Source organism: Acipenser ruthenus, chromosome 6 (assembly GCF_902713425.1).
Source record: "Acipenser ruthenus chromosome 6, fAciRut3.2 maternal haplotype, whole genome shotgun sequence".
NCBI lineage: Eukaryota > Metazoa > Chordata > Actinopteri > Acipenseriformes > Acipenseridae > Acipenser > Acipenser ruthenus.
This window is the reverse complement of record NC_081194.1, coordinates 36,577,376-36,600,189: the sequence shown is the minus strand read 5'-3', so window position 1 is coordinate 36,600,189 and position 22,814 is coordinate 36,577,376. Positions and strand designations below refer to the sequence as shown.

Sequence of the window (22,814 nt, the reverse complement as noted above, 5' to 3'; positions counted from 1 at the left end):
TCCCAGGTCCATTCCTATGATATGTGTAGAAATGCTTAAATCTGGGTGGGGTGGGTGGGAGGGGAGGTGGTGGTGGAGGAGGAAAACCTGTAATGTGTTTGCACGTACTTGTGACCTTTTAGTATATTTTTTACTAAATTTGATTGAGACCATAGACACCTAACCCATAGAGCACAGGGGAGGCAAACCGATATTTAGCCACTCTACTTTTTTTTTTGCTCCATGTAAACACACTATTCTATGTTTTTGTTATGGTTTTGTCTATAAACGGTACAAAATGTAAAAAAAGTGACCCACCATAGTCCGCTCTGCACTGTTTACAACGGCTAACATTGGCAGCGGTGTGACTGCAACAGAAGATGCTGGACAGTTTAGATACTACAAAAAATGATTGATTAAATGTAGGCTAGGTAATTTGTTTTATTCTCGCTAGTAATTAAATTATATTCAGATGAATATATATATATATATAATATATATATATAATGTGTATTTTTTTTCTTTTTTTAAAACCAAGGGTGTTTGTAGGTTTGTGTTGCCCAAGGGTTTTGGAGAGGAAGGGAAGGAGGGAGGTGTGGTAGAGGGTGTTTTTTTTTTTTTTTGAGGAGGCAGAGGTGCTTCTCGGGGTGATAGGAATAGTCCAACAGCTTAGGACTGAAAGGAGAGATAGTAAAGGGTTCCCTGAGGTAGCGTGGCTGACCTGAGGTCGGGAGTTTTTGATTAGATGGAGATTGATGTTTTTGATTAGATGGAGATTGATGTTGGCTTTGGCTACACCCTTATCCAGGGCAACTTACAATTGTTACAAGATATCACATTATTTTACATACAATTACCCATTTATACAGTTGGGTTTTTACTGGAGCAATCTAGGTAAAGTATCTTGCTCAAGGGTACATCAGCAGTGTCCCCTACCTGGGATTGGACCCACAACCCTCTGGTCAAGAGTCCAGAGCCCTAAGCACTACTCCATGATTATAGATTTGTATCGAGTTCTGGTGCTGTTGTGTTCTACTGTATTCCAGTATACTGCAGTTTTGATAGCTAGGCTGACTGAGAAATATGTCCGGGTTTGGTCTGCGGAAAAGATGGTAACACTAAATTCAGTAAATTTTCAGTAAAATCATTTTTTAAATGAAACATGCTTGCCACAACTTCTGTTTCTTTTCAAGACTGCACGTGTAAGAACTACAAAATGGAACACAAGTGCAGATAGAGCAACTTACTCAATTATTTCATTAGCTAGAACCCTTTTAAAGATGTATTAACTTTAACAACCAAATGCAATGTCAAAACCCTTGTAAAACACTGGCATTGTTAAACCTGTTAGTCCTTTTTCTTGGCAATCTTGCATTCTCAGTTTTAAATTTCACCTGTAAATTTAAAACTGATTGCAAAATTCATCCTTTCACTCAACTTAAATATACTTCTACTGTTTTGAATCGCACAATTTCTTTTAAATGCAGACTTTGTTTATAGCTCCCAAATGTAATTTGGTCCCAAATTTGTACACACTTTTGTGTGCAATGTCTGTCACAAAAAAATGCATGCATACACACTACGAGTGAGTGAGTGAGATAGATATTGCACATAAGTGTGCAGAACTTAGGTACCAAATTACATTTGGGAGCTATAAACAAACTCAAATATAAGCAAAGTCTTCATTCAAAAGAAATTGAGTACACAGCAGGCTAAACTATGGAAGAATGCAGTAAACAGTTTTAATAGTAAATACAAGCTAAATGTAATTTTACCTTGCAATGTAACAGAAGCATGCTCTTCTTTTGTCTTGGCTACCCCGCAACCCATTTACTTATGATTTCCATTATACGACAGCAGATGTTAAAACTTCATGCTGATTTGAACTCTGCTTTCGCCAAGATAAGCACCAACTAAGACTAAGTAGGGTACATCTCTGTTGTCTTCAAGTGGGCACCTTCCATCCTCCTATGGCACTGTTAACTCTACCAGGTGAACAAGATGTGCTGATCTAGACCACAAGACAATATCTGGTCAAAGGTTAGTGGTGGCAATCTCAGGTGGAAAAATAAGCTGTTCACCAACATCTGCCAGCATTTTCCAGTCTCTAGCAGCTTCCAGTTGTCCTGGGCGAGGATTAGTTTTAACACCTTTTCTTGGTGGTTGCTTTCTTGGGCGGAGGAATGTTGTCTTTTCTGTGTGTAATGTTTTGATGGAACTGGTGTCAACTTATTGGTCATGTTACGCTTGTCTTCCAATGCTAAGGCCAAACATCGCAGCACCTGGTCATGGCGCCAAGTAAACCGTCCTTGTCTAAGAGCCACCTTACATCCTTTCAAAATGTGCCTTAATGTTGCAGGTGATGAACACAAAGGACATGAGGGATCCTCTCCTACCCAGAGGTTTATGTTCTGTGGTGATGGGAGAACATCATATCTTGATGAGGAAACTGATCCTGCTCTGTTCCATTGACCATAGGTCTTGCCAGCCAATCTTGCGTTGTTCCACACTCTCCCATCTCATCCATTCTCCCTGCTTGGCCTGGGAGATGGCTTTTGCGCACCTCGGCCTCTCCTCCTGCTTTTGTACCTCATTGACTACCAGCTTCCTCCGTTGAGCTGGGGCTGCCTTCCAGGCTGTCACGAGGTCTTTCCCTTGTTGCCAGCTGCACTATTCACAGCAGTCACTGGACTTATCCAGATCGTCATGCTTTCCATTACACGAGAGTAGATGTTAAAACCTCATGCTGATTTGGCTCTCCTTGTCGACTAGTCCACGACACCTCAAGAGGGCTTGATGGTGATTCTGGCGTCCCAGCATCACCCCCCTCCGTCCCCTACTCAACTCCTAATGTATTTCTGATTGATTTCTTAATTGATTTATTTTGTCGATTACACGATTTCTACCCCCGTCCGCTGAAACGTCTGAGAGCATAGCACCGGGGCAACTGAGAGACAGAAAAGTTAAGATGTAGTTAAACAATTTGAGAAACAACTACACCTATGTTTTAAATGCAGTTTTACAGTTTGATATAGCTGGAACAAGAAGTTAACAAAAGGTGTTTTTTTTTTTTAAATTGCACCTACTACATGGGAAAAATCAATGTCTGGAAATTGCTAGAAAACAGCAGCTAATGTAACTTAAACTGGTATTAACTCCATTCCATAATGGTGCAGCAGTACAGCGTCCCTTCAGTAAATTACGCTACATTCAAAGACCAGAACGTAAAATGTCTGCAAACACACTACAACAGTAAATGGTTATTTATTTTAATGGGCATCTGTAGCCTAACATGTGGTACAACTGTTTTTTTTTTTTTTTGTTAAATAACCAAAAAGACAATGCAAACTGGTAAAACCAGCACTTTTCAGGCTGCTAATGTAGCCAGCTGTAAATACTTTGGGGGTTCTCATGCTTGAAAAAAACTTGATTTGTACCTGAAATTTGTTTTGTTTGTTCTTTCTTGATTTAGATTTTGGAAAAATGTACCTTTTTTTTCCCCAAAACTATTTATTCATTAAATTATACCCGATTTTTGAATTTGAAAAATTTTTACCCGTTAAATCAGAACCCCTAATTACTTAAATGAAAAAATACAAACATTTGTTAATCAGATTTATTCTGCTTATTTTTTGCAATTGTAAAGGGGTACTGCAGCTGATAGACTTCAGACAGAAGGGGTACAGTTTTAGTAAACGGTTGAAAACAATAGGTTATGGATGTAACCCCGGTTCCCTGAAAGAGAAGATGACCAACAACCAATACTTCTGGGATATGCCTGCCACAGGTCGGGTATTTACTGAGCATTTTATGTCGGAACTGCTAGTAGGCCCTTCCAGGGAGCGACGTCCTCGGTCCCGCCTACCGAGTCGCTCCTTGGAGATCATGTTCTCTTTTGCATCGAACCTGCAAATGGTTGTCTTCTCTTGCAGGGAATCGGGGTTACATCAGTAATCATTCCCTTTCAATTCGAAGATGACCAACAACCAACACTTTTGGGAAAGTATATCAAAATGAGGGAGTGTGAGCTGAGATGGCAGATGAGGGACGTATTGCTACCACCAACTAATGTTTGTGGTATGAATGTGCAGCCTCAAGGACCCTTGTGCCTAATGAAGGTATAGAGCAGGGGTGTACAATTCCGGTCCTGGAGGGCCGGATCCCTCCTGGCTTTTGTTCCAACTGTGTTCTAAATGACTTAATTAGTCCAATAATTGGTAATAATTGGTCCAATTAAGTAATTTAGGGCAAGGTTGGAACAAAAGCCAGGAGGGACACTGGCCCTCCAGGACCGGAATTGTGCACCCCTGGTATAGAGGGATCTACCACATATATTTAAGTCGGTAGAACCTGGAGAATGTATGCGGAGTAGCCCAGCTAGTCGCAGTACAAATTTTGGTCAATGAGGCTCCCATGACAGCCACTCCTCTGGTAGAGGGTGCGGTCACCATTGCAGGTGGGGGTAGGCTGGCATTGGTATATGCAGTCAAAACTGTGTCCCCAATCCAGTAGGACAATCGCTGCTTCGAGAGGGCTTGACCCAGGGTCCTTTCACCATGACAGACGAAGAGCTGGTCAGACTGACTCAATGCTATTGACCTATCCACATAACATCTCCATGCCCAAACCGGGCAGAGGGAATTCAGAAGGAGGGGGATGGAAAGAAAGCCTCTAGTTCCACTGATTTGATTCAAGTGAAAAGCCGTAACCACCATAGGGAGGAAAGCAGGATTCATGCGTAACGACACTCTGTTTCCATCATCCCAAACACGCATACAGGAGCTATGCACTGACGGAGCCTGTAGCTCACTAACCCGCTTAGTGGCGGTGATGGCTAATCAAAAGGCTGTTTTCATAGAGATTTCAACTCTATGGAATATATAGGCTCAAACAGGGCCTTAGTGAGAGCCTCCAATGCCACGTCTAGACTCCACTCTGGGAGGACATCCTTTCTAGGAAGACGTAACCTCTGAATGTCCTTTGGAAAACAGGTCGCCAGTGGGGACATGGCATGCAGATATGGCTCCTAGGTACACTTTCAGCGTAGAGGGGGATCTACCCTCCTCTAACAAGTCTTTTAGAAATGGTAAAATGATTGCTATGGGCAGTAAATGGGGTCATAATCTCTGTCCATACACCAATTTTGGAAATACCTCCACTTATAGGCGTACAACAACCTTGTGGAGGGGTCCTAACATTCTGCAGTGTACTGACAACTGCATCTGAGAGCCCTAAGGTGGGCAGATGGTCCAGTTCAGGTTCTGTGTTCCAGAGAGTGCCACTCGTCTGACCCTGAGGAGATCCATGCCCAGCGGGATCTCCTAGGGCTGGCTTTGCAGCAGGTGGCATAGGTTTGCAAACCAGATTCTCCTGGGCCATCTGGAGGCCACCAGGAGAACGGTTATCTCTTCTCTCTGAACTTTCTCTAGGAAGGCCGGGAGCAACGGTATTGGCGGGAATGCGTACAAGAACGTCCTGAATCACTTGTGCGCTAGGGCGTCGATGCCTAGTGGACCGCCGCAGCGGTGGAGGGAGAACCATAGGAGACAGTGAGTTATCTCTGCAGTGGCAAAGAGATGGACTCTGGCCCTCCCAAACCATTCCCAAATGCGCTCTACCGTGTGAGGGTGGAGTTGCCATTCTGACATGTGAGGACCCTCCCTCGAGAGGAGGTCTGCCGCCCAATTCGCTACTCCAGGGAGATGAACAGCCTGGAGGGACAACAGATTCCTTTTTGCCCAGGTCAATAACCAGAAGGCTATGCAGTGCAGCCCCGGGGACTGAAGCCCTTCCTGGCAGTTGACATATGCTACTACAGACATGTTGTCTGTGCGGAGAAGGACATGTCTCCTCTGGAGCACTGGAAAGCAATACTGGAGAACAAGGTAGCCGGAAGGCATTGAGCCATGCTTGAATCTGGCACATGTGGAGTAACCCTAGCTGGATGGCTGAAGCTGCGGCCATCATACCCAGTAGTTTCTGGCACAGCACCAATTGTACTGTGGATCCCTGTTGAAACAGGGTTAGACAGTTGTAAACGGCGGCCACTCTGTCATCTGACAGATAGGCTCACATTGTAAGGGAATCCAGCTGGAGACTTAAGTAAACCCTACTTTGCACCGGTATTAATTGGTTTTTGGCCTCGTTGAGGGTGAGACCCGGTCTTGCCAGATGCTCCGTCATGATTGCTGTGTGGGCCACTGCTCCTTCCTGCGACTGGGAACAAATCAACCAGTCATCCAGGTAATTCAACACCCTGATTCCTTGCCGCTGCAAGGGGGTTAGGATGGCATCCACTCACTTTCCGAATGTGCGGGTTGCTAAGGAGAGGCCGAATGGCAGCACAGAAAACTTGAACGCTTCCCTGAAAGGTGAAGCGGAGATATTTCCTGTGTGCGGGATGAACAGGGACATGAAAATATGCGTCCTTTTAAATCTACAGTGGTAAACCCGTTGCCCTGCCGGATGGACTGGAGGATGTGGCTGTGTGACCATCTGGAACCTTCTCTCCCTCAAGAACCTGTAGAAGTGTCTCGGGTCTAGGATGTGGCGAAGGCCGCCATACTCTTTTGGCACTAGAAAGTACCTTGAGTAGAACCCCTGCTCTTGAGAGGTGTGTTCTATGAGGCAGATGGCTTGTTTAAGAAGTAATATTTTTACTTCTTGTCTGAGGGTCTAGAGCTGGAGAGGGTCGCTCACGGATGTAACCGTAATCCCTCGAAAGGGAGAAGGTCCCATGCGTAACTGCAGAGCGTAACCTGTGTGTGGTGGCGAGTCTGAGGTGCAATTGTGCCAGTATTGCAGCTGGTGTTGTGAGAAGGGGTGGGTCTCAGGCTGCAAGCCTTCAGGGCACCTGCTGAGGCTGGGGTGGAGGTTGCCTAGGGTGGCTTCATTGGAACTGCCTCCTGAAGCGCTGGGGCCCTACGTCCGGCGTTCCCCCGTCCTTGCACGTGACCACAGATATTCGCCACCATGGAAGCCTGAAGGCGATCCCTGAGGTTGCCTCACAGCGCAGTTGGGATCGGAACCATCTGTGTCACGGGCGGACGCCAGCGTCTCATCCTCTCCCATACCGGAGCACGGGAAGGGAGCATTGCAGGCACCTGTGGAGACACTACCTGCTCTTGGTGTGAGCGTTGTAGGATTTCCTCTACTGCTGGCCCTAAAGTATGGCCAGGTGAGGTAGGCGTGACTTCTCTGCATCTGGGACCCTGGCCTGTGACAGCCAAAGCTGTCTGCGCGACACTACCAGACCTGCCAGGCTTCTGGCCAGGGCTTGCCCTTGGAAGCCTGAAATTTGCTGCAGCGTACCTGACACCAAGCACAACTCCGAAGCTACTGGTTCAGGAAGGGGCGGCAATTGCAAAATGCCTTCTAGGTAGGCCGAGAGGAGACCTGCCGTGTTGACCAGGTGCGTTACTTGCGCTTTGGCTGTGTATGCTTTAAGGTGGACCTCTGTTATCCTTGCATTGGCCCTTAGAGCATGTAGGGCAATATAGGCTGTTGACATGCAGGGTCCTTTAGAAAAAAACTCCAACTGGAGGTGCTTGCACCAGGGCCGCAATGGTAGAATCCACAGGCGGGAGTTGCGCTAGGCCCAGCGCCCCTGCACCATCCAAGGAGGCCAGCGGGGCTGCGTGTTTATAGGCACTCTGCTCCTAGGCCAGTCGGTACCAAGAAGACCTGTACTTCCTCCAGAAAATCTGGGAACACTGGGAAGGGTTGGGGGGTCGAAGCCTACGGTGCTGTTCAGGCGCTGCCTTCCAGGGAACCTGGAGGAATTTGGAGGCTCGCTCCATAAGCGCTCGAACTGAGCTCGAAGGAGGGGTAACACCAGTTTCTGAGGTAATCTTGGAGCTGGGGCCCGTCTCCTGGGTTATCTCTTGGACCACTGTCTCTTGCTGTGCGAAGGATTCCCCATCCCAGAAAGCTGTGATCGAAATCGCATCCTGTGCCTCTTCGCTCGTCGCTGGTAACCTGAGCTGGTACCGGAGCAGGGGGCCAGGTACTCCAGAATTTGAGCCATCTGGCTCTTCAGTTCTGAGATGTTCTTAGCCTGCTTTGATGTCTCTCCCATTTTTACTGCTCCTTGATGGAGATAGTGAGCGGCTGGAGCCTGGGTATGCTCTGCAACGGGCTCGAAGGCAGGTGGAGGAGAGGGGAGGATGGGGCTCCAAACGCTGCAGAGGGCTCAGCTGAGCTGGCCGAGGAAGCCACACCCGTAAACTCTGTGAGCCTCCAGCACAGGGTCTGAGGCTGGGATGCTGCGAAGATTGAGCATAACCTCTCGTCTCAAGGCAGAGGAGGTGTGCTGCATTCCCAGACACCTGACACAGAGGTGTTTGTCCTGTGGGGGAAGCATCCCTCTGCAGGATGTGCAAGGGTGGAACCTTCACATCTCAATGTGCCAGGGCAAAGCACTAATGCACGGAGCACCTGAGCACTAAGGGTGCCTAAGCACTGATGCACTAAGGCCTTGAGGTACCGAGGGCACCAAAGTACAGAGTGTCCAAACTCTAAGGCACCAAGGGTACTGATGCAGGGAGTGTTTTGAGCATTGATGCAGGAGTGTCTAAGCATCGAGGCTCTAAGCACCAAGGGCAGTGAGGGCGCAGAGCGTCAAGCACAGAGAGTGCCGAAGAATGGAGCACCGGGGCATAAGCACAGAGGTTACTGGGCCAGGTGTCTAGTCTGTGCAGTCACACAACCAGAGCCGCGCATAGCTTACAGCGGAGTGGAGCACAGCCTACAGACAGTATACACAAAAAAGAGAGAAAGGTGTGTGTGTGTAATATATATATATATATATATATATATATATATATATATATATACATATACATATGCAAGGCACTATATTCACCCCCCTTGGACACATTTTGTACAACCTGGAATTAAAATGGATTTAATTAGGATTTTTTGTCACTGATCTACACAATATAGTCCATAATGTCGAAGTGGGGGAAAAAAATCTACATATTTTTCAAAATTATTTACAAATAAAAAACTGAAAAGTCTTGATTTGCATAAGTATTCACCCCCTTTGCCGTGACACTCCTAAATAAGCTCTGGTGCAACCAATGGCCTTCAGAAGTCACATAATTAGTTGAATGGAGTCCACCTGTGTGCAAGTAAAGTGTCACGTGATCTCAGATTAAATACACCTGTTTCTGGAAGGCCCCAGTTTGTTAGAGCATATCTAAACAAACAGCATCATGATGACCAAGGAGCTTTCAAAACAAGTCCTGGATAAAGTTCTGGAGAAGCACCAATCAGGGTTGGGTTATAAAAAAATATCCCAAACTTTGAACATCCCCTGGAGCACCGTTAAATCCATTATTAAAAAATGGAAAGAATATGGCACAGCCGCGACTCTGCCTAGAGAAGGCCGTCCACCAAAACTCAGTGACCAGGTAAGGAGGGCATTAGTCAGAGAAGCAACCAAGAGGCCAGTGGTAACTCTGAAGGAGCTGGAGAGATCCACAGCTGAGATGGGAGAAACCGTCCATGGGACAACTATAACCCGGACGCTCCACAAAGCTGGGCTTTATGGAAGAGTGGCGAGAAGAAAGCCATTGCTGAAAAAAACCCATATCAAGTCCCGTTTGGATTTTGCCAAAAGGCATGTGGGAGACACAGCAAACATGTGGAAAAAGGTTCTCTGGTCTGATGAGACCAAAATTGAACTTTTTGGCCTTAGCACAAAACGCTATGTGTGGCGCAAAGCCATCACTACTTATCACCCTGAGGCATGGTGGTGGCAGCATCATGTTATGGGGATGCTTTTCATCAGCAGGGACTGGGAAAAAGGTCAGGATTGAGGGCAAGATGGATGGAGCCAAATACAGGGAAATTCTAGTGGAAAACCTGTTTCAGTCTGCAAGAGACCTGGGACTGGGGCGGAGGTTCACCATCCAGCAGGACAATGACCCTAAACACACAGCCAAAGCTACACTGGAGTGGTTTAAAAACCAAGAACCTGAATGGTCCAGGCAAAGCCCAGACCTCAGTCTGATTGAGAATCTGCGGCAAGACTTAAATTGCTGTTCACCAAAGGTCCCCATCCAACTTGACAGAGCTTGAGCAATTTTGCCAAGAAGAATGGGCAAAAATTGCAGGAGCCAGATGTGCAAAGCTGGTAGAGACTTACCCAAAAAGACTCACAGCTGTAATTGCTGCCAAAGGTGCTTCTACCAAGTATTGACTCGGGAGTGAATACTTATGCAACCAACAAATGTCTTTTTTTTTTGTTGTTTAATTAACTTTTGTGTCGTAATAAAAAATATTTTGCACCTTTCAAAGTGTTGAGTATGTTGTGTAAATCAAATGGTACAAATCCCAATTAAATCCATTTTAATTCCAGGTTGTAACACTACAAAATGTGGAAAAGTCCAAGGGGGGTGAATACTTATGCAAGGCACTGTGTATATGTGTATATATGTATATGTGTGTATATATATATATATATATATATATATATATATATATATATATATATATATATATATTACACATACACACGGTGCCTATAGTAAGTATTCAACCCCTTTGGATGTTTTCACAATTGAATTACGACCTGAAATTTTGATGCATTTAAATGGGATTTTTTTTTTTTTCCTTTTGAATTACACAATCTACTCAACACTTTGAAGAGGCAAGAGAATTTTTATTGTGGAACAGTTAATGAAAAATAAAACAAATGTCTTGCTTAGATAACTATTCACCCCCCTGAGTCAATACTTGGTACTTGGTGCAATATTCGCCCATTCTTCTTGGCAAAATTGTTCAAGCTCTGTCAAGTTGGATGGGGATCATTCAAGTCTTGCCACAGATTCTCAATCAGATTCAAGTCCGGGCTTTGACTGGGCCACTCTAGGACATTCACTTTCTTGTTTTTAAGCCACGCCAGTGTTGCATTGGCTGTGTGCTTGGGGTCATTGTCCTGCTGAAGGGTGAATCTCCGTCCCAGTCTTAGGTCTTTTGCAGACTGAAGCAGGTTTTCCTCAGGGATTTGCCTGTATTTAGCTCCACCCATTTTGCCCAAACCCTGACAAGCTCCACAGTCCCTGCTGATGAAAAGCATCCCCAGAGCATGATGCTGCCAGCACCATGCTTCACAGTAGGGATGCGGTTACCTAGGTGATGTGCTGTGTTGGGTTTGTGCCAGGCATAGCGCTTTGCATTTAGGCCAAATAGTTCAATTTTTGTTACGTCGGACTACATAATCTTTTGCCACATCTTTTCAGAATCTCCCACATACCCTTTTGCAATTCCAAGCAGGATTTTACATGGGCTTTTTTCAGAAATGGCTTCCTTCTTCCCACTCTTCCATACAGGCCAGATTTGTGGAGTACCTGAGCTGTTGTTGACACATGGACAGTTTCTTCCATCTCAGCCATGGAACGCCATGGTCTTTCAGAGTTGTCATTGGCCTCTTGCTGGCTTCTCTGAGCAATGCCCTTCTTACCCGGCTGCGCAGTTTGGAGGGACGGCCTGCTCTAAGCAGATTCTGGGTGGCGCCGTATACCTTCCACTTAATGATAGACTTGACTGTGCTCCAAGGGATATTCAATGCCTTTGAAATATTTTTATACCCCTCCCGTGATCTGTGCCTTTCCCGGAGTTGTTTTGAAAGCTCCTTGGTCTTCATGGTAGTATCTTTGCTTTGAATGCACTACCCAACTGTGGGACCTTACAGAGACAGGTGTATTTAATCTGAAATCATGTGAACCACTTTTATTGCACACCAATGAACCAGTGATTTAAGAGGTGGAATTCGTGGTTTAATGCAGTGAGTTACCATGCAAAGAATATACAGTACTACCAGCAATTTGCTTGACGAGCTTGAAATCACACCAGACACACAGTCTTTGCTTAAAATCCGTGATCTTTTAAAACAAAGGGACATTGCTGACCAAGTGAAATTTGTGGCTGAAAATGCAAGCAGGTTCGTGTAGCTTCTGACTTGGTTTGAAAGTCAGAAGGTTTCTATCCACCAAGCATACAACAAGGTGATTGATCTGATAAGCTGGGTCGAGGATATGCCATCGCAACAACTTTCAGGCTGCCAAGCCGAAAACCGCCGCAGACAAGTGTTCCAATCAGTCGCAGCAAAGTTAAATCAATACTACAAGTACGACCAGTTAAAGCCACCTCGATTTAAACAGCCTGTTGCCTACTTTTTAAACGCTGTTTGCATTTTTGACTCGTCAGGCATTTATTCTGTGCTTTGACGCCAATTTACTTTAAAGCAATACCTGGATGGCAGAAAGAGCATGACTACTAACGTACTGCTTACTTGAATTATGTCAAAGAATTGCAGATGCCAGTAAAAGTGACTGAGCTTTGGGACTCGATTTCCATGTCTCTACAAGTTGGCAAAGCACTGCCTTACAATTCCGGTGAATTCAGTGGATGCCGAACGTGCCATATCAATGTATGGTCAAGTAGTCACACCCCAGAGACTGAGGATGTCAGCTGCAACTGCTGGTGGTGCTGCATGCTGACATTTAACAAATAAGATGGCGCGTTTTATGAAGGTAAGCATACATGTGTATTCCTGAGCTTTGGAGGTAATATATATATATATATATATATATATATATATATATATATATATATATATAATTATAGTATACATTGTTTTCTATATTGTATAAATACAGCCGTGAAATATCCGCAAATTTTGCTATTTATGCCGTGGTAGACCCACGAAAAATTAAATTTCTCTGCGATTTAAGTAGACCCCTACATATTATAGAAGCTGCTTTGGTGGATTAACTGTGTTATTGTTTTGTCATGGTGTACGAATAAATCCTTGTTTAAAACAAACTGAATAGTCTCAATTCCAATATATTAACCTCAGGGTGGAACTTGAATCGAGGGAAATAGTCTACTGTTTGTTATTACATATACATCTGATGTTTTCAGAGGATTGCATCACAAAGGATTTTATGTACTGTAATGAATTGTAATTATTAAATTACATTTAATGGCGGTCCTACAGATATCTATTTAGAAATAGCTACTCTGTACTAAGGGTGTGCCGATTCACACGATGAACCGTGATATTTTTCTTGACGATACAGTGACCCCTGTTAAGATACACCTTTTTTTTAGATAAAGCAAAATTTAAAGCTAACAAACATGAGCATACTTTAATTTGTGTCTACATTGATAAGAGAATGTTATTTAATAGCATGTACTCTAGCAGCCTCACCTACCATCACTGTTAAGGGTGTTTTTTGCCGTCCGCTAGCAGAAGAGCGAAAGTTGGTAATCTCATCAGGATGACTGCTAAATTCGACTTGCTCTGGCAGGTTTAAAATCCGGTGTGGACTCGCCTCATGCTCTTGAAAGAGTCACACTGTGTATAAAATGTGTAAGGATCGAATTTGCAGGGCTTCAGACTGGGACTAAAATGGTTGCGAATGCAAAAAGAAAATTATTTTTAAACTGCCTCTCCCTTTTTTAAAAGCATGTGTCAATATTTATGAATGCGCTATGAGGTCATTCTGTAAGGGGGGGGGGGGGGGGAAACGCATTTAATAAATTGAAGTGTGAGAAGGACAGTAACAAATACACTAATAACAATTTCATAGAATACAAATACTTGTAAGTGCATTCCGAACTGGGCAGACACATGGCAAATGACATTTAATAGAGGAGTGTAAAGTACTGCACACAGGCAATAAAAATGTGCATTATAAATACCATATGGGAGATACTGAAATTGAAGAAGGAATCTATGAAAGACCTAGGAGTTTATGTTGACTCAGAAATGTCTTCATCTAGACAATGTGGGGAAGATATGATAAAAAAGGCCAACAAAATGCTTGGATACATAGTGAAAAGTGTTGAATTTAAATCAAGGGAAGTAATGTTAAAACTTTACAATGCATTAGTAAGACCTCATCTAGAATATTGTGTTCAGTTCTGGTCACCTCACTACAAAAAGGATGTTGCTGCTCTAGAAAGAAGAGCGACCAGAATTATTCCAGGTTTAAAAGGCATGTAATATGCAGACAGGCTAAAAGAATTGAATCTATTCAATCTTGAACAAAGCAGACTATGCGGCGATCCGATTCAAGCATTCAGAATTCTAAAAGGTATTGACAGTGCTGACCCAAGGGACTTTTTTGACCTGAAAAAAGAAACAAGGCCCAGGGGTCACAAATGGAGATTAGATAAAGGGGCATTCAGAACAGAAAATAGGAGGCACTTTTTTACACAGAGAACTGTGAGGGTCTGGAACCAACTCCCCAGTAATGTTGTTGAAGCTGACACCCTGGGATCCTTCAAGACGCTGCTTGATGAGATTCTGGGATCAATAAGCTACTAACAACCAAACAAGCAAGATGGGCCGAATGGCCTCCTGTCGTTTGTAAACTTTATGTTCTTATAATAAAGGTTTGTACTTGCGCTCTCACCATTCACATATAATCATCATGCAGCTGTTTTTTTTTCTTTTCATGCGATGCAGTTAGCCTTTCTAATACATAACTACATTAATGCATTTATTAAAAATCAAACTAATCTAAATAATGTCCTCTTAAGTCTAGTACTTCACATTCGCTCCAGTGTGTACTGAAGCTGGATTTACTGGCAGTTGAAACAAGAGCGGGTCAGGTAGACCCGATAGGCTACAGACAGTAAAATGTCAGTGATTATACAAAGAAACTGAGTGGTAGGAATTTCTGTCGATCAACCCACGGTTACTACGAATGTCTGTGATGAATCAAGAAAGCGGTTGGATGTAATTTAACAATAGAAACATTTATATTTATCTCTAACGCATTTACATTACATTAGACCAATGCGAGAAGTGAATAGTAAGTTTATTTGGGGACATTATTTGCCTGGGGACACAGTACCTCATCCGGGGACTGTCCCCGGAAAACAGGGACGTATGGTCACCCTAGTTTATACGTGATCTTCCAAGCTAAACAATATGTTATCAATCTCAATTTGACGCTATTCAAATTAACTCAGAAATGGGGCAATGATCAAATTCTCTGCATTTGAGGCAACTCATTTGAGTTGCACATTTCAACAAACAAAATAAATTTCTTGCACACCCTAAAACAGGAAGTTATATTCTATTCCTAGAACAATTTATCCACTAACTTGACAGCATTTGCTACAGTTAATTTCTCGAGTCATAAAATGTTTAATTTTTGATATGTTTAATACTTATCGATTTTTCAACAAAGGAGTCAATCTACTTAGCAGCTTCTCCCATCTCTCTTGGTCTGATGTTCCACCGAAGGAAAAGGAGGCAGTACTTTGCTTGTTGTAGGCATTGTATTGCGTCGGCTCGCAGCAAGATAATAGTTATTTTCAAAGGGAGGTAGGTCCTGATCTCCAACAAGATATTTGGCTTGTCGGAAGGTTTCCAACTGGAATGGGTTCTGTTGATCAGACATACTGACTGTTTAAAGAATATGTCTGGGTTATTCCACCGCAAAACATGTGGGTCTTGGGTGTTTAGAATATTTCACTGAAACAGCACAAGTCCTCTTAATTACGTACCCTTCTGATTTTACAAGTCACCTGGATTATCTCAGCGCAAATGTACTTGGAAAAGTTATTTAAGTTTATTTAAACAACCTTGGCTAGAATTCTGGTACGGGATGCAGGTCTCGGAATCAGAATGGCTGTTGGTTTCTCTTCAGTTCCTTTCTGTGTGAGTTGGTTCCAAGCCATTTGCGACGGGGTCCTTCGTGGGTCCTTGCAATCATCCCATTTCCTGGTTAGCGTTTACTGTAGAGAGCAGAGCCCCCTTTAGAGTTGGTCGGCCTTCTCAGGACGTGATTGTAACCATTTTCGTATCTGACTCTGACACTAAAAGGCCACCTGGTAGTGGGAGTAACATCACACAACATGCTTAAACACATATTAATTTGTCTCTGGCCACTCCTTGGCCTTGCCCACAGCTCGTGATTGATAGTTCACTCGCATTTCCTTTGTCTTGTCAACTTGATTGATCAGTTATCCTAGCTCAGAACTGGCTTTTATCAGTCCAGCAGGGATCATGATCTGATGAAGGCCATTTACTCGGCTATCAAGAGCCGATCTGAAGAGGATTTTTTACACTCGGCTTCACAAAGCTGCATTTGTCTACTTTGACCAAGGGATGGAGGGGAGGAGAGAAAAACATTAACTTGCAACTTTCTCAAACAAGTTTAAACAGTGTATATTACATCCGGCAGTAACCTGATTTTGACTGTACTGTCCGCTACAACGTAACAGAGTTGACCAGTAGCATGGCTGACATACAGTGGCTCTCAAAAGTATTCACCCCCCCTTGGACTTTTCCACATTTTATTGTGTTGCAACATGGAATCAAAATGGATTTAATTAGGAGTTTTTGCCACTGATCAACACAAAAAAAGTCCATAATGTCAAAGTGAAAAATAAAATCTACAAATTGTTCTGAATTAATTACAAATACAAAACAGAAAATAATTAATTGCATAAGTATTCACCCCCTTGAATATTTGGTAGAGGCACCTTTGGCAGCAATTACAGCCATGAGTCTATTTGGATAAGTCTCTACGAGCTTTGCATATCTGGACACTGCAATTTTTGCCCATTCTTCTTTGCAAAATTGCTCAAGCTCTGTCAAGTTGGATGGGGACCTTTGGTGAACAGCAATTTTCAACTCTTTCCACATATTCCCAATTGGATTGAGGTCCGGGCTTTGACTGGGCCACTCAAGGACATTGACCTTTTTGTTTTTAAGCCACTCCAGTGTGGCTTTGGCTGTATGTTTGGGGTCATTGTCCTGCTGGATGATGAATCTGCTCCCAAGTCCCAGGTCTCTTGCAGACTTCAGCAGGTTTTCCTCCAGGATTTCTCTGTACTTTGCTGCATCCATTTTGCCCTCTATCTTCACGAGCTTTCCAGGCCCTGATGCAGAGAAGCATCCCCATAGCATGATGCTGCCACCACCATGCTTCACGGTACGGATGGTGTTCTCAGGATGATGTGCGGTGTTAGGCTTGCGCCAAACATAGCGCTTAGCGTTAAGGCCAAAAAGCTCTATTTTGGTCTCATCAGACCATAGAATCTTCTTCCACTTGGTCTCAGAGTCTCCCACATGCCTTCTGACAAACTCTAGCCGAGATTTGATTTTTTTTCAAAAATGGCTTTCAGCAAAGCCATTTTTTCAACAATGGCTTTCTTTTTGCCACTCTCCCATAAAGGCCAGTTTTGTGAAGCACCTGGGCTATTGTTGCCATATGCACAGTGTCTCCCAGCTCAGCCGTGGAAGACTGTAACTCCTTTAGAGTTGCCATAGGCCTCTTGGTGGCCTCCCTGACTAGTGCCCTTCTCGCCCGGATACTCAGTTTTTGAGGACGGCCTGTTCTAGACAGATTCACAGTTGTGCCATATTCTCCATTTCTTAATAATGGACTTTACTGTGCTCCAGGGGATATTAAGTGCCTTGGAAATGTTCTTATATCCTACCCCTGATTGGTGCTTTTGAAGAACCTTATTCCGGATTTGCTTTGAATGTTTCTTCGTCTTCATGATGTAGTTTTTGTTAGGAAATGTACTAACCAACTGTGGGACCTCCCAGAGACCGTTGTATTTAACCTGAAATCATGTGAAACACCTTAATTGCACACAGGTGGACTCCATTCAACTAATTATGTGACTTCTAAAGACAATTGGTTGCACCAGAGCTTATTTAGGTGTGTCATAGCAAAGGGGGTGAATACTTATGCAATCAATTATTTTCTGTTTTATATTTGTAATTAATTTAGAACAATTTGTATATTTTATTTTTCACTTTGACATTATGGACTTTTTTTGTTGATCAGTGGCAAAAACTCCTAATTAAATCCATTTTGATTCCATGTTGTAACACAATAAAATGTGGAAAAGTCCAAGGGGGATGAATACTTTTGAGAGCCACTGCATATAACAAAATTTGGCCTTTATGTTTCATGAGGTAAACAGATTGGGAGCATGGTGTGCTTCTGGTAAAGGGCTTCATGGGGTTTATAACACCAATTATATTTTTTTCTGAAAAATTTTAGTCTTCCGATTTTTACTTCATGTAACATGGCTGACACGTATAAAGTACCCTACATGCCCCAAGACAAGTTAGCTTTTAAAAAATATGAACAATTGCTTAGACATGCTTGCAGGTGTTTTCATGTATCTTCTTCCTTGGCAAGGTCACATGCCTGAAGATCATGTGATTTGTGGCATAATCCATTATTTTGCAGGGGGAGTTCTCCTCAGGGTTGATGGTGGATTTAGGGACAGTATTAAATATCTTAATTTATGTTACACAGTATTATTGAATGTGTAAATGTATAGTTGAGAAACCATGCACTGAGTTGTTTTCTGTTAATGGTAAAATGGTATCAATTTATTAGGATTTAGTGGGTTTTTTCTTAATGGATTTAGTAAAGATGAATGGGAACATTGCTAAATGCAACATTTTGCTTAAAAATAAACTTGATTTTCATGTTAAATGCTTTTATAGTGTATTTTTTACAAAGCATGTGAAATATGAGTTGCATAATACTTTATTATGCATCCAATTAGTTTGAGTAAAATCAGTTGTTTTAGCCAAAATATGGCCTTGGGACTCAAAAAGCACTCTAATGGTAGAATTGCCCGTTTTAATGCATTGTCTAACAAATGAAAAACCTGCCCCAGGTGCTAAGGTTCTTGGGATTTTTGTGTTTTGAGTCCTTCCTCTCTCCCTCTGTCTCTCTAGCATGTGGCGTCTAGTTGCCTTGCTCTGCCTCCTCTCGGTGTTCGCCAGAGCACATACACTGCCTCACCTCCCACCTCTGTCACATGAGCTTGTCAACTACATCAACAAGGCCAATACCACCTGGAAGGTAAGTTTGTTTAATCTGTCACTTCGAGCACTACTTTGGTTCTTGATCAGAGATCCCAGGGGAGACTAGCAGGGAGATATATAGATGGTTCAGACCCTAAAGTGCATAGTCCGTTGTCACAGATGGTTCTGGCACGTCCCTTTTGTGCTATAAGTCATTAGATCCTTTTGCATGGAAGGCCTTGGGTTGCAAGGGTGTGCAGTTCTATGATGGACCCAGATTCAGTTAAAATGTTTTTGCCCACTGATGATGGGAATGGGAATGTAGAGATGGAAGCTCTGCTAACAAGATTTAAGTTTTTGCAGGTATCAGGCTTTTAAAGAGTCACCTGTGGTGGCTTTGACAAACTCACTGAGCAGAAACTGATCATACTGTAAGATTGGCACATTTGGGTAAACTGGAATGTGAAGAAGGTATTCCTGCTAGACGTATCCAGATATTTTGCAGGTATCAAGTGGAGGCTATTGTCCCTCATACCTGTGATGTGAAAAGATGGTTATCTCGTCCTGTAGTGGCCTTCACAGAACCACTCAGAGCTGAACCAGAGAGAGAAGTTGAATCCTGCTGGAGCAGGGCTGACTTGCTTGACATCAATGGGAGAATCCAAGATGTTGAAGTACCCTACTTATAACTGTATTATGTTATATTCTTTGTGTTAGTTTACAGTAATATACTGTGATGTACCTTGTTATTAATCAACTGTATTGTTGTTTAAAATATTCTTTGTAACCAGTAACAATGTTATTAGTGGAACTGGATGGAATCTGTGTAGAAGGTTCATTACTGGGAAATCATGCTAGCATGCTGAAAGCTTGGAGCCTCTCTCTTATCAAGAGGTAGGATCTCTAAAATAAACATAAAGCCTCTCTGGCGTTCCAAACCAGTGGAGCAAAGGAGAGCAAATTGTATAAAAATAGCAAAAAGTGCAGGGACAGTTAGGATTGAATTAAAATAAATAATGATTTGTGATTTTACTGTAAGGTAGAACAATAGGAAGTGTATTAGCAGAAAGTTTATAAGAATTTGGAACAAAGAGAATATTAACTTAAAGGAAAAACTTCATTCAAAGCATAATAGTACCAGTCTGTAGCAAGCATATAGTAGGCTTGCCAAAAAGAAGGTTATTTAATCTTGGTAACCCTTGCTTGTTTGCAGTACCAGACGGGGGGTAATTGAATGAACTTTTTGGTAACTCATGCGAGTTTTAATGTTTGGGGGGGGGTTTGAAATCCAAGGTTGTTTATAATGAGTGATCTTTTACATGTAAGAAATACCTTCTGTACCAGGAAAGAATAACATCAATTCAAAAGTTCACCTTACATATTTCGGAGATGTAGGAGAGATGGACTAGGGGATGATGGCTAATTAATTTTATGGAGGGAGTTGCCGGATGTTTTGAGAATGTTGTTGACTTGAGAGACTGGAGCTGTTAAGGCTGATTAATGTTTAAGACTTAATTGAAACTTCTGACATAAGAAGAGAGGCAAAAACTCTATAAAAACCAAGGTAAAATCTTAGTCAAGTATCACCAACTTGCTAACTACAAGTTGTGTGATCCATGCTCTGAAGATCTCTGATCGAGCTGTTTGGGTCGTGTTCAGAAGTCTTTGCTTTTGAAGACAGTTCCTGTCCTTAACTTATACTCTACACTTCCATATATAATTGGGTAAGAACTATTTGGAATATATATCTCTCCTATATTGATGCATTGCTACAAGGTATATGACTTATGTTATAGTCTATGAGAGTGTTTTTAATGGATGTTTTAGGAATTAGCGGTGGGCGTCTTTAGTTTTATGCATGCGTAGCCTTAGAGCAAAACAAGTTGTAATCGTACAATGTATTTGAAGTATTAATGCTAATAACTGTTAAGGTACTGGACTGCCCAGATTGTCTGTCAGCTGGGATTCGACGTAGTCTGTAACTACTAAATCCATTTTTAGTAGTTAATAAACCGACGGAGTACTAATACTGCTCCGATTCGTTAAAACCTCAAATCGAATGAGTCTGTGTGAATTTTTTGATTATTAAAAGTCATCTGGATACGTTGCAAGCCCAGCGCACGAACAATCCACTTACAGGAGTCTGAAACATCTTAATGTCCTCCTGAACGTCTCCCCTGAGTTTAAGATTGGGCTTAGAGTGTATATATATATATATATATATTATTTATTTCTTAGAAGACGCCCTTATCCAGGGCGACTTACAGTTGTTACAAGATGTCACATTATTTTTACATACAATTACCCATTTATACAGTTGGGTTTTTACTGGAGCAATCTAGGTAAAGTACCTTGCTCAAGGGTACAGCAGCAGCGTCCCCCACCGGGGATTGAACCCACGACCCTCCGGTCAAGAGTCCAGAGCCCTAACCACTACTCCACACTGCTGCTATATATACAGCTCTGGAAAAAATTGAGACCACTGCAAAATTATCAGTTTCTCTGGTTTTACTATTTATAGGTATGTGTTTGGGCAAAATGAACATTTTTGTTTTATTCTATAAACTACTGACAACATTTCTCCCAAATACCAAATAAAAATATTGTCATTTAGAGCATTTATTTGCAGAAAATGACAACTGGTCAAAATAACAAAAAAGATGCAGTGTTGTCAGACCTCGAATAATGCAAAGAAAATAAGTTCATATTCATTTTTAAACAACACAATACTAATGTTTTAACTTAGGAAGAGTTCAGAAATCAATATTTGGTGGAATAACCCTGATTTTCAAGCACAGCTTTCATGCGTCTTGGCATGCTCTCCACCAGTCTTTCACATTGATGTTGGGTGACTTTATGCCACTCCTGGCGCAAAAATTCAAGCAGCTCGGCTTTGTTTGATGGCTTGTGACCATCCCATCTTCCTCTTGATCACATTCCAGAGGTTTTCAATGGGGTTCAGGTCTGGAGATTGGGCTGGCCATGACAGGGTCTTGATCTGGTGGTCCTCCATCCACACCTTGATTGACCTGGCTGTGTGGCATGGAGCATTGTCCTGCTGGAAAAACCAATCCTCAGAGTTGGGGAACATTGTCAGAGCAGAAGGAAGCAAGTTTTCATAAAAAGTCACCCAACATCAATGTGAAAGACTGGTGGAAAGCATGCCAAGACGCATGAAAGCTGTGCTTGAAAATCAGGGTTATTCCACCAAATATTGATTTCTGAACTCTTCCTAAGTTAAAACATTAGTATTGTGTTTAAAAATGAATATGAACTTATTTTCTTTGCATTATTCGAGGTCTGACAACACTGCATCTTTTTTGTTATTTTGACCAGTTGTCATTTTCTGCAAATAAATGCTCTAAATGACAATATTTTTATTTGGTATTTGGGAGAAATGTTGTCAGTAGTTTATAGAATAAAACAAAAATGTTCATTTTACCCAAACACATACCTATAAATAGTAAAACCAGAGAAACTGAAAATTTTCTTAATTTTTCCCAGAGTTTATATATATATATATATATATATATATATATATATATATATATATATATAAATAAAGAGTACATGCAAACCTGACACCGTGTACTGGCTTGCAGTGTGATGCCTTTAGACCACTTGTAATCAAGAATAATCACAAAGACCCATTCAAGTTTGAACGATTCAGAGCATTATTAGTACTCCTTTTGGTTTATTAAATGCTTAAAAATGGATCGAGTGGTTATAGACCACATCGGATCCCAGCTGATAAGCAATCTGGGAGGTCCAGTACCTTGTACAAACTGAACAGCTTTAATACTTCAAACAATTGTGATTGTAAAATATTTTGCCCTTGGGCTAGACATGCGAAATGCTAATAAACAGCCACCACTAAAATTCCTAAAGCATCTAATAGGTCACTCTCTAAAGCTAAAATATAATTCCTAACCCTATAGCAATGCTTCAATAAGTGAGATATAAATTCAAGATTATATTCTAGTATTGGCCAGAAACACAATTGCTTTAAGGATTTTTCCAATTCCAA

At 42.3% G+C, this 22,814-nt stretch overlaps 1 protein-coding gene across 1 annotated transcript in view; it reads left to right on the top strand.

Annotated features, from left to right (window-relative positions):
• LOC117411196 (cathepsin B-like) overlaps positions 1 to 22,814 on the top strand; it is a 61,847-nt gene that overhangs the window by 5,757 nt on the left and 33,276 nt on the right. The window contains exon 2 of the mRNA XM_034018475.3: positions 18,719 to 18,845. Coding sequence (XP_033874366.1) covers positions 18,720 to 18,845 — 126 coding nt within the window. The 5' untranslated portion in view covers position 18,719. The remainder of the gene's footprint in view (positions 1 to 18,718; positions 18,846 to 22,814) is intronic.